The 12,382-nt window shown below is 39.0% G+C and overlaps 1 protein-coding gene across 1 annotated transcript in view; it reads left to right on the top strand.

Annotated features, from left to right (window-relative positions):
- The window catches only part of CD101 (CD101 molecule), a 40,817-nt gene that overhangs the window by 3,481 nt on the left and 24,954 nt on the right, over window positions 1–12,382 (top strand). The window contains exons 2-4 of the mRNA XM_005901997.3: window positions 4,078–4,458; window positions 5,818–6,234; window positions 10,025–10,411. Of these exons, the coding sequence (XP_005902059.2) occupies window positions 4,078–4,458; window positions 5,818–6,234; window positions 10,025–10,411 (1,185 nt within the window). The remainder of the gene's footprint in view (window positions 1–4,077; window positions 4,459–5,817; window positions 6,235–10,024; window positions 10,412–12,382) is intronic.

The raw sequence follows: 12,382 nt of genomic DNA, 5'->3' as shown, positions 1-12,382 counted from the left end.
CCCACCTCCCTGATTCTTCTTTCTGTAGCATGCATTTCTCATCTTATTTCCTAAATAGAGAGATCCTCTAATAATCTCTCTTTAGCTCTCTTCTTATATCCCCTAACATTTTCCACTACTTAACGTGTAAATGACTTAATCAGCATCTACAACCCAGAACTCTCCCTAGTTACAAACAAGTGTTTACAGGAAGCAGTGAGGAAGCAATGGAGACAGTCAGGAATTTGACATTGGTAGATCCAAGTTCAAGTCTGGCTCCACCATTTACAACTTTGACATTGCTAAATACGGGAATATCACAGAGTTCTTAAGATAACTAGATGACAAATATTTTCAAAGAGTATATTTTAAAGTATAGAAAAAGATACAGATATTGACATATATTTTAATAATATTTCTAAATAATTGCTGGATTTCCTTGTTTATTCCATAGCACTCTAATTTAGTGTTTCCAAGATTAAATTCTTTATCTTCTCCTTCACCCTTGAACGCACAATAGTACTTCTTCCTGATAGCCTTATTCCTGTTAATAGTACTGTTACTCCCAGTCACCCTTACAAAATCTGGTATCATCTTTGATTTCCTCTTGTCTTCCATCCACCTCTTTAACTTCCAAGCATCTAAGACGCTGAAAAACTCTATAGATTTATCTCCACAGTGGCTCTCAAATTATAGCTCCTTTCTTTCCATTTCTACTGCCTTCATCACTTATCTCCTGAGCTTCTGTAATTATCTGATATCTACTTCTAACTCCATCATCCTACACACCATCAGGTTAATTTTACTAAGAATTTTATAACACTTCCTGTGGGTTCCCCATTGCCTATCAATCAAGCCCAAACTTTTAAACATGCCAGTTAAGCCCTTCATGCTTTGGACTCAAAATTTCTGCCCAATCTTACCTCTTTCTATTAATCTTTGTGTAACCCACCCCCGAATCCAACTGATTACTCCCTATTTCCTGAACAATTCTTTTGATTACTACTTATACAGTCTTTTCATGAAGTCTCCTTCACTGAAAAATACCCTTTCTCTCCACTTAAATTGCCATAACCTTCTCCAAGGTCCATTTTTAATACTATCTCTTCCATACACCTTACCTATTTTCCTCCTCTAAAATGTAATCTCTCCTTCCTTCAAATTCCTCAAAGAAGTTTTATCATATATCTTTCCAGGAGAGATGACAACCACCCTACTTGACTAAATTGTAAAATCGAGAAGTCAGAGACTATCCTAAACTCATCTTCATATCTTAGTCCTTGAAGCATCAGAAATACTATAAGTGGTTAGATAAATATTAATTGAATTAGCAACTGAAGCAGAAGAAAATAAAGTACTACTTTTCACAATAAAATGTTTCAAATGTACCCATCTCTCTGAAAAGTCATAAAAAATCTGGAGTAAATGCTGCCTAGGCACAAAAAATAATATTGTGGAAACATCCCCTGACATAAACGTATCAGTGGAACCTCAGAAATCATATTTTTTAAAACATTTCTACTGTGCAGATATAACACATAAGAAAAGGGACTTCCCTGGTAGTCCAGTGGCTAAGAATCCACCTGCCAAGGCAGGGGACACGGGTTCGATCTCTTGCTGGGGAAGATTCCATGTGCTGCAAGGGCAGCTAAGCCCACGTGCCACAGCGACCGAACCTGTGCTCTGGAGCCCCTGCTTGGCAACAAGAGAAGCCACCGCAAGGAGAAGCTCTCACACCGCAATGAAAGATTAGCCCCCGCTCACCGCAAGTGGAGAAAGCCTGCTTGTAGCAACGAGACCCAACACAGCCAAAACTTAATTAATTAAAAAGGAAAGCTAATAAAACACAGCAATGAAATTTAATAAATAAAAAGTAAAAACCATGTAATCGCTATGCAGGAGAAGAAATAGAACATCGCTAGGACCCTGGAATCACCCATCTACCTTGCTGTATGCCCCACCAGATACACACACAATCACTTTACTGACTTCCATGATTACTACTTCTTAGCTTTTTTTAAAAAAAAAAAAAAAAAAAGGTTTAATTTCTTTTGTTTGCATCACTAAACAATACAGTGTGGGGTTTTTTTGCCTTTCTTTAAATTTTATATTCATTTTGTATATAGTCAAAAAGATTCTAAGTGTTCAGCATCTTTCCTTAAACACAGGGATCCATGTTTCTGCAGCCAGCTGCAATTCACTTACTTTCATTTCTGTATAAGATTCCGTTTTATGACTGTACCACGGCCTGCCTGTTCTACTGCTGATGGACCTATAGGCTGTCTCCAGTTTGGGGCTGCAATGAACTGTGCTGCTGTGGATGCTTTCCCATGTGTAGGCTGGTGCAGTGCTCACATATCTTTAAGATGTATGCCTAAGACTGGCTAGCATTGCTGACAATGTTTCACATTGCCTCTGTAGAATAATTTTTTGGTAAATAATATTTAAAAATTTGACTACTGTATGGCATAGGGAACTATACTCAATATCCTGTAATAACATATAATGGAAAAGAATTTGAAAAAGAATAGATATATAAGTATGTATAACTGAATCACTTTGCTGTACACCTAAAACTAACACAACATTGTAAATCAACTATACTTCAATAAAAAGTCCTGTTTTGAAAAAAATTAAAGTAACAAAATTTTTTCTCATATTTTCTAACTTCTATTCCTAAGTGCTTATTACAAAAAAAAAGCCTAATGTATATGTATCATATTTAACTGGGATTTATGAATAAATTAGTATATTTTAAATGATTACTGGAAATGTATACAGTTGGTTGATTGATTGGATGTTTGTTTTCAGTTTTGCATTGATTGTATCCATATGCAATTTTTAGTTGACTGCATCGTGACCAGTTACACTTTCTCCCTGTTTTTGCAGGTCCCCTCCTATCAGAACTGTTTTCATTCTAAAATTTCTATATGTAACCTTACCATGGTCTCTGTAATGTCATTTTTCCTTTCTCCCACTTTTTTTTCCAATCTGGTCTCCCTTACTCTTTGTCCTTGTGGATTCACAAAATTCAGCAGATGCTCTGCTTCTTCCATTCCTGCTTATGAACTCTACTCTGTAATTCCGTAATACCAGTAATTGCTCCCTGCTGGACTCTTCTGATGTCTTTCCCCTCGGCCCTAGGCCCCGGGGAAAGACCTAGCTCACCTTTGTGGCATCTCTATCACTTGTTCATTGTTCTTTCTATAACACAGAATAAACCAGCCTTTAATATTAACATAAGAAATAAACACATACACTTTAATTTCTTAAAAAGTCTTGATTTTGAAAATGTGTATGTCAAAAGAAATATTATCACTAAATAATATTTTCTCCTTTAGATCTAATACTTGAGCTTTGTCCTAACATGAAGCATTCCACTGTGATCCCAACAGAAAGCTTTAAATAAGAGAGCAACTAAACTAAGTCTGATCCCGGATCCTGTTGGACTTGACAGTCATCTTTTATGAAGCTTTTCAATAAAGCTGTAGTGGCTCTTTAAAAAATTACAAAATGAAAAACCCTCTATGGTATAGAAAGGAAGTACTGCTGCTTCTTCAGATGCTAAGTTTAGCTAATCTTGCACCAGACCTGGCCGGGAGCTACAAATAGTTCCAACCAACCAGCAGGAAAAGGCATAGCACCAGGGCAGTGCCATGGACTCGGTCTCTCCAGCAATCATTTCTGTCAGGACAGCTCGATGACAGGTACCTAAGAATTAGAGGCTTGAGGAAGTATACTGAGAATTTTTCCATAAAATAATATAAAAGGTGAATTATCATACATCATATTTACTTCAGGTGCACTTAGGTAAGTAGGTGTATTTTATAGAAGTGGTCATGTTACACTGATGAAGCTATTCTTTTTTAAGAGACTAGAGATTACTCTAGAAGTTAGAATTATAAAAGGACAATTAACTCATCAAGCCATTCCACTGCTCCTCACCCTGAAGAAGGTATTGAACATTTGAGTTGATTATAGCTAATAACCTGCGATCTCATTTTCTAGAACTGTAATACAGGGAGCTACATAATGTGGCACATTGGGAACTGGAGCACTAATCTATTTTTATTCCCTTTTCTTTCTCCTACTTGCAAGCTAAGCTCAGCATTGGCCAGCGAGAAGTAACAGTTCAGAAAGGACCGCTGTTCAGAGCTGAAGGTTACCCCGTCAGCATTGGCTGCAATGTAACTGGCCACCAAGGACCTTCTGAGCAGCATTTCCAATGGTCTGTTTACCTGCCGACAGCCCCGACACAAGAAATCCAGATCATTAGCACCATGGATGACACCTTCTCTTATGTGGTGTATGCAAACCGGGTAAAAAGTAGGGAAATCTACGTGGAGAGGGTCCAGGGTAACTCAGTCTTTTTGCACATTTCCAAGCTCCAGATGAAGGATACTGGCGAGTATGAGTGTTTTACACCCAACACTGATGAAAAATACTATGGGACTTACAGTGCGAAGACTAATCTTACTGGTAAGCTGTGTGTGCTTCTTTGCTAGCCAGCCCCTGACAAACCAGAGTCTCCATCATAACAATGCCTTGCACTGTGACATGGCTTTATATTGTTCTGTTCGTTTTAGCAAAAGAGCCCATGAACCCCTCTGGATATTTTGGAGTTTGTCACAGATAGATATCTCATGTTCTCTAAAACTCTCAATTCATTTTCCCAATCAACTTTGTCATGAAGAGTTAGATATGATGTGGTATTCCTAGGCCTTGCCCACAGCTATCCATAGGTTGATAATAACACAGCATCAGACAAAGCTTTGAGAGTTCTCATGTCTCTTCTTGGAAGCAGAATATTAACTTGATAGAAGAGCTGGTATTGATATAATACATTTATATATAACACGACTGAGTGACGGAACTGTACTGAATATCATACGAAGTAAGTCATTAATGTGGAAATAGTTATTCTCAAACTACCATTCTCTAGTGTATTTTCCTATGTGGCAAGGATCATATTTGAAATTACTGTTTTGTCCCTTTGCCTAGAATATCTTATCACTTCCTTTTCAGCCTAGCAAACTCCTACATATACTTTCAAACCCAGTTTAAACATTTCCTCTCCGGTGAAACCTGTTCTGACTGTTGTGGGCAGTATTCCCATCTTTGTTCCTTGTTGATGTTCTATTCACACCACTGTTATTAGCACTCACCCAGTTTATGTGGTAATTGGCTTCTTATATGACCATCTCTGATCTTACCCCAAGCACTGTAAGAGAACATTTACTTCACTCCCTAGCACACTGGTTAGCACTGAGTAGAGGCTCAATAAACATTCATTGTTGAATCTAAATGTTGCTTTCACATAAACTTAGGCTGTGTGATCTCCTTTGAGGAGGAAGAGAATGTTAGGGTATAGGATGGTTATGAAAACTTTGGTAAGGGTTGCATTTTGGCTCTGAAAGATAAATCATAACAGATTATTTCAGAACTTTGTTTTATAAAGGAGCAGGTGAAGGCCCAAACAAGTGAAGTGACTTGTTCCAGTTCCTGGAGTCAAATAGGGACAAACATAGGATCAGAATATAGGTCTTCTAGCTCCCTGTGCTTTTCCCATTTAAAACCTCTGTGTCTGAGTAGCTAAATGGGTTACAGACTGTGCTAAAAACATAACAGTGAACCAAGAGCTTTGCCAGGTTCCGTAGACTGTATGTACTAGATGCCAATGTTCCTGTTGGTAATAGGTAAAGCATACGGCTGATGGGAAGCAACTCAAAGAATGTACTTTACAGATGGAGGGTCAGGCCACCACCTTCATCTAGAGAGGCTAGTCTAACTAAGCCTCTAATTGATCTAAGTCAATTACCATCATTCCTTTGTGTTCAGTTATTCCAGATACCCTCTCGGTGGCCATGGCTCCCCAGACTCTAAATAAGGAGGAAGGTGAGCAGTTGGAACTTACCTGTGAGGTGTCCAAAGCCACAGCTCAACATACCCACCTCTCTATCACCTGGTACCTGATGAAGGATGGAGAAGGAAGCCAAGCCAGCAAGATTATTTCCCTCTCCAAAGATTTTACGTTGCTCCCTGGGCCCTTGTTTACAGAGAGGTTTGCAGCTGGTGACGTGCGACTCGACAAGCTTGGGGTCACTACCTTCAGGCTGTCCATGGGGAGGCTCCAGCCTTCAGATCAAGGTCAGCTGTTCTGTGAGGCATCTGAATGGATTCAGGATCCTGATGAAACCTGGACTTCCATCACGAAAAAGCAAACAGATCGAACAACTCTCAGGGTCCAGCCGACAGGTAATTATCTTCTCAGGAAATTCATTAATATGCTAGTGGTGGGTATTTGGGGGATATCTTTCTGTTTGTTTGGGTTTTTTCCCCTTTTTTTGGCTGTGCCCCATGTCTTGCGGGATCTTGGCTTCCTAACAAGGGACTGAATCAGTGCCCTCAGCAGTGAAAGCCTGGAATCTTAATCACAGGACCACCAGGGATGGAGTCTTAACCACAGAACCACTAGGGAACTCCCGATTTTTATTTTAAAATCTTTGGTTGAATATAAAACAAGATCATTTAGAAAGTTTGGGTAAATTTTGCTTTTGTCATTTTTGGAGCATAAATAAGAAAGATATTCATTTGGGGCTCTGTCCACTGGCTATGTCCACGGGAGGTTTTATATGGGATAAAATCTGTTGACTCTTAGGTAGATTCCACAGACCATACAGGGAAATAGTTCTGTTGCCATTTTTGCCAGGCTCTGTGTAAGCACTTCAGCTGCATTATCTAACGTAGTCCTAACAACCAGCCTCAGAGCAAGTTGTCAAATTCCGGTTTTCAAAACACAACCCAGAGCCCCAGCTAATGGTCTGCCTAAGCTTGCTCAGCTGGTGAGAAGTGGAGCTGGTGTTTGAAGACAGGTGTGTCTGTCCAAGGCCCTCTCTCCACGGTTACTTGTGCCTCAGAATAGCCCCAGTTTCCAATGTGAAGCCTTGTCAGTGCTCCCTTCGCCTGACTCCTTTACCTTGCAATAATGTCACTCTTCGTGATCCATTGGCATTTTCACCAGAGCAAGCAGGAAGCCTCCATTGTAATTCCTGGTCTCTCCACATGAGCTTCGGTCCACTAGGAGGAGATCTAAAACCATAAACATTCATGCTAACAGCAATGATCCAGTGGTGGTTGACTGAAGTTTTCTTTCTTCTTTTTTCTTAAAGAGGAGTATTATTCTGTTCCATTAAAAACTGTCCTGATGACGTTACATGTCCAAATTATACACGGGGAGTCCTGTGGAGACACATCATATATGCTTTTTTTTCCCCCTTTCTTTGAAAAAAATTTTTTTAATGTAAAAGTCTTTATTTTTAAAATGTATTTATTTAAATCAATAAAAAATTGGATATGTTTAAGGTGTACAGTACTGTGTTTTGATATCTGTTTGCATTGTGAAATGACTATGATCAAGTTCGTTAGCTCACATGGTGTGTCGTGTATGTGTAACACTTAAGATCTACTTTCTTAGCAAATTTCAGGTAACACCACACAGTATTACTAACTGTAATCATTAGATCTCCAGAACTTATTCATCCTGCATAAATGAAACTGTGTACTCTTTGACCAACGTCTCCCCATTTACCCCACTCCCACAAGCCCTGGCAACCACCGGTCTACTCTCTGCTTCCATGTGGTCACCATTTTTCGTTTCCACAGTCTTTCTGTGTCTGGCTTATTTCACATAGCAAAATGTCCTCCAGGTTGATCCATGTTTTTGAAAACAGTAAGATTTCCTTTTTTCTCATGGCTTAATAATAGTCCATTGTGTATATATACATTTTCTTCGTCCATGTATCCTTTGGCAGTCACTTGCGTTGTTTCCATATCTTGGATATTATGAGTAATGAACATAGTGCAGTATCTCTTTGAGACACCGTGTCGTTTCCTTTGGATATGTACCCTGACGTGGGGATTGCTGGGTTATGTGGTAGTTCTACTTTTAGTTTTTGAGGAACCTCCACACCGTTTTCAATAATGATCATACCAATTTACATTCCTACTAACAGTATACAAAGGTTCTTTTTTCTTCTCCATCCTCACCAACACTTGCTATCTTTTGTCTCTTGATGACAGCCATTCTAACAGATGTGACGTGATATCTTGTGGCTTCAATTTGCATTTCCCTGGTGATTAGTGATAAGCATCTTCCTTTCCATATTTTTAGCCATTTATATGTCTTCTTTTGAGAATATCTAGTCAGATCCTTTTTCATTTTTATGTCAACTTATTTGGAATTTTTTGCTATTAATGTGTATGAGTTTCTTATACATTTTGAATAGCAACCTCTTTTTGAATACATGGTTTGCAAATAATTTCTCCCATTTTATAGATTGTCTCCTCACTCTGCTGATTGTTTCTTTTGTGTACAGAATCTTTTTGCTTTGATGCAATTCTACTTGTCTATTTTTGCTTTTGTTGCCTGTGCCTCTGGGGTCATATCCAGAAAATCATGGCCCAAACTAATGTCAGGAAGGTTTTCCTTCTATTTTCTTTTCTTTTTTCCTTTGGCCATGTTGCATGACATGTGGGATCTTAGCTCCCTGACCAGGGGTCGAACCCATGCCCCCTGCAGTAGAAGCACAGAGCCTGAACCACTGGACCACCAAGGAAGTCCCCCTTTTTATTTTCTTCTAGTAGTTTTTCAATTTCAGGTCTTGGGTTTAAATCTTCCATTCATTTTGAGTTTATTTTTTTTAATATGCTGTGAGATAGGGGTCCAGCTTTATTCTTCTGCATATGGATATCCAGTTGGTTCAACACCATTTATTGAAGAGACTATCTTTTCCCTGTTGTGTGTTCTTGGCACCCTTATTGAAGATTAATTGACAAAGATTCATGAATTTATTTCTGGGTTCTCTATCCTGTTTCATTGGTTTATATGTCTTTATGCCAGTATCATAGTTTTGATTACTGTAGCTTTGTAATGCATTTTGAAAACAGGTAATGTGAAGCCTACAGCTCTTGCTCAAAATTCTTTGGCCAGTCAAGGTCTTTTGTGGTTCTATATGAATTTCAGAATTGTTTTTATCTATTTCAAAATGCTATTAGAATTTTGACAGGGATTGCAATGAATCTGTAGATTGCTTTGGGTGATATGAGCATTTTAATAATATTAATTTTTCTAACCCATGAACATGGGGTATCTTTTCATTTATTTCTTTCATCTTCAGTTTCTTTCGTCAGTGTTCTACAGTTTTCATTGTACATCTCTTTCACCTCTTGGTTAAATTTATCCTTAAGTATTTTCTTCTTTTTGATACTATTGTAAATGGGATTATTTTCTGAATTTTTTTTTGATAGTTTACTGTTAATGTATAGAGCTGCAACTGATTTTTTTCATGTGTTGATTTTGTACGCTGCAGCTTTTCTTAAATTCTTTATTAGTTTAACAGCTTCTTGGTGGAGTTTGGTGGGTTTTTTCTTTTTTTCTTTTGGTTCCTATATGTAAGAACATGTCATCTGCCAACAGTGAGTCTTTCTTCTTTTTTTCCAATGTAGATGCTTTTAATTTCTTTTTCTGTCTAATTGCTCTGGCTACGACTTCCAATACCATGTTGAATAGAAGTGGTGAGAGTGATCATCCTTGTCTTATTCTTGATATTAGATGAAAAGCTTTCCGTTTTCCACTATTAAGTGCGATGTTAGCTGTGGATTTGCCATATATCACATATGCTTTTAACTTAGGAAAATTCCACTGGATATTCTCAGCCAAAAATGAGAGCAAGAAATCACAATTTACATCAGTTCAACATAGTATAAAATATTTTATTTTAAAAGATACATTACTATGTACTTTACACATCCATGCATTCATCTTGCTTAATAGTATTGCATTTAGAAAATCACATGTGTTGTTCTTTCTAGATAATTTAAAAAATAGTCAAGGGCATTTTGATTCTAGGCATTTCTTTGGCATCTCTGATCCCCCACATTAAATTCAATCCCTGTACTATCCTGATAGGAGATAGCATCGCTCTCTGGTATTAAAGGGATAGGTGCAGTGACCTCTCTAAATATCTGCCTTGCTTTTGTTTCCTAGTGAGAGATTTTCAAGTCAACATTAGAGCTGAGAGCACAGTACATGAAGGAAAATCCTTAGAACTGGTTTGCCTGGTCATGGGCGGTGGCCAGGACCCACACCTTCAGGCCACTTGGTTCTTCAATGATGTTGAAATGGCCCACATTGATGCTGGCGGAGTTCTGGATCTGAAGAAAGATTACCAAGAAAGAGCAAGTCAAGGACAGCTCCAGGTTTCAAAGTTAAGCCCCAAGTCTTTCTCTCTCAAGATCTTCTCTGTGGGCCCAGAGAATGAAGGTGCATACAGATGTGTAGTGGCAGAGGTGACAAGAGCTCAGATGGGCTCCTGGCAGGTGCTTCAGAAAAAACAATCACCAGACAGCTTTGTGCGCCTTTGGAAACAAGCAGGTATGTGAATTCGGGGCCAGACACGGTTGGGCTGCATTTTGATGTCCTCCTTTTTGAGTACTGGATACCTTCATGGACACGGGAGGTCTCCTGAAGTCAGGTATCAATCAGGTCACTCTGAGGTGGAGTGGAATAAAGGGAAGCACCCAAACTAGCTGAAAACCTGGGAGCTTCCCAGGTGGTTTAGTGGGTAAAGAATCCGTCTGCAGTGCAGGAAACCCAGGAGACTCAGGTTTGATCCCTGGGTTGGGAAGATCCCCTATAGGAGGAAATGGCAAGCCACTCTAGTATTCTTCTCTGAAAATCCCATGGACAGAGGAGCCTGGTGGGCTACAGTCCATGGGGTCACAAAGAGTTGGACACAACTAAAGTGATTGAGCACGCACCCATATAGCTGAAGACCTGAGTCCTACTCCTGAGCCAATAAACAGGCTGTGACCATGAACACTCCATGTACTTCACTTCACTAATTCTCAGCTTCCTCAGTTGTAAGATAATCTAATTTCACTGTCTTTAAGTCCCTTCTTGCCATCTTAGATTCTTGATTCTATTTGCTATTATTTCTGATTGGTGTGTTGGGTTTTCTTTCAGCCGAGAATACCTGCATTCATGAAGCCCCTGTCTCCTTGTGTGTGTGTGTATTTTGAGTTGATTAAGGGAAAAGAGCTTATACTTGCCTCTTTCCTGAGAAATAAACACCCACATTACCCCCTCTACTTTTTCAACATCTTTCAGGTGTCTTTCATCAGTTCTCTGTGTTCTTAACCTGATACAGGGAACAATACTTAGTCTTAATTCTGCATCCACCCATGACACAGAGTAAGAAAAGAAGCAGCAAGAGTGGGCAGACTCTATTGCCTACATGTTGCTGTGATGTGGTGAGATGCCTATCTGACCCAGATAGGCTGGGTCTGATTATCTGGAAGGCCATCCAGCTCCTGTTAAGTTTCTGAAGGCTGCATGACCTTAAGCATGTTTGAATAATCAGTTCTTTTTGTGTGGAGAGAAAACTGATAAATCCACAAGCAATACTATGATTTTCTGGGCTGAGTATTAAATTCAAAGTCTAGGAAGATGAATTGCCCCAAAGCAAAAACCAAAAAAATAAATAACAAACCCAAAATGAAGATGTCCTTGTTGTACTCGCTTATTGGAGGCATCTCCATAGACACAAACACTTCCATGCTCTTCTCCATCACCCCATTTGCTTGGAGTGGAGATGCACAGCTTTGGCCTAGATTGGCGAGCCAGGAAGTGTGTTGGTGTTAGTTTTTACACTAAACATTTGGTCTTTCTTGTTAGGATTCAGAAAAAACTATGTAGGCGTGTTTACATATTTACACAGAGCTAAATCTCAACCTTGTGTATCCATCTCCACTGGAGCAGAACTGTAAACCTTTCATAAACTCAGGACATAGGAATCTGTGCCAGAGGGACCAAAAGGTGTGCTTTGGGGCACACAGATCACACGCCTATCAAGTAGGTGGTCTGCCCAAGCCGAAAATAATACTCTGTGCAGGCTGGAGTCCAACCTGTTTCTTTTTATGGAGAAACAGAAAAAGTTAGTAGCAGATTTATTAAAGACCCTATTGAGCACTTGGTTTTGAAACTCAAACCATTACTTGAGTATGAGCAGTTTCATCATCCCGTGAATGTTTTAAACAGCAGAGGGTACTTCCCTACCACTATGCAGGCGCGCCTCACCCATGCCTGGTGAGTGTGTCACTTCTGACTCGGAGACAGCAATGACCACAATAAAGTAAGGAAACCACAGTTTTTTTTAAAAAACTGAAACTGCTCCAAACCTATCATAATGGTTATATTTGAATAGTAAGATTATGACTAACAATTTCCCCTATAATTTTGAAACTTTAGTTATGAGTCTATTTTTAACTTCAAAAAAAAAAAAAGTGTAATAATGCCTCTAATACCCCAAATTTGGAAGCAAGTTTTATATAAATATATGTTATG

Source organism: Bos mutus, chromosome 3 (assembly GCF_027580195.1).
Source record: "Bos mutus isolate GX-2022 chromosome 3, NWIPB_WYAK_1.1, whole genome shotgun sequence".
Classification (NCBI taxonomy): domain Eukaryota; kingdom Metazoa; phylum Chordata; class Mammalia; order Artiodactyla; family Bovidae; genus Bos; species Bos mutus.
The sequence above is the reverse complement of the archived record's forward strand: the minus strand, read 5'-3'. Positions and strand labels throughout refer to the sequence as shown.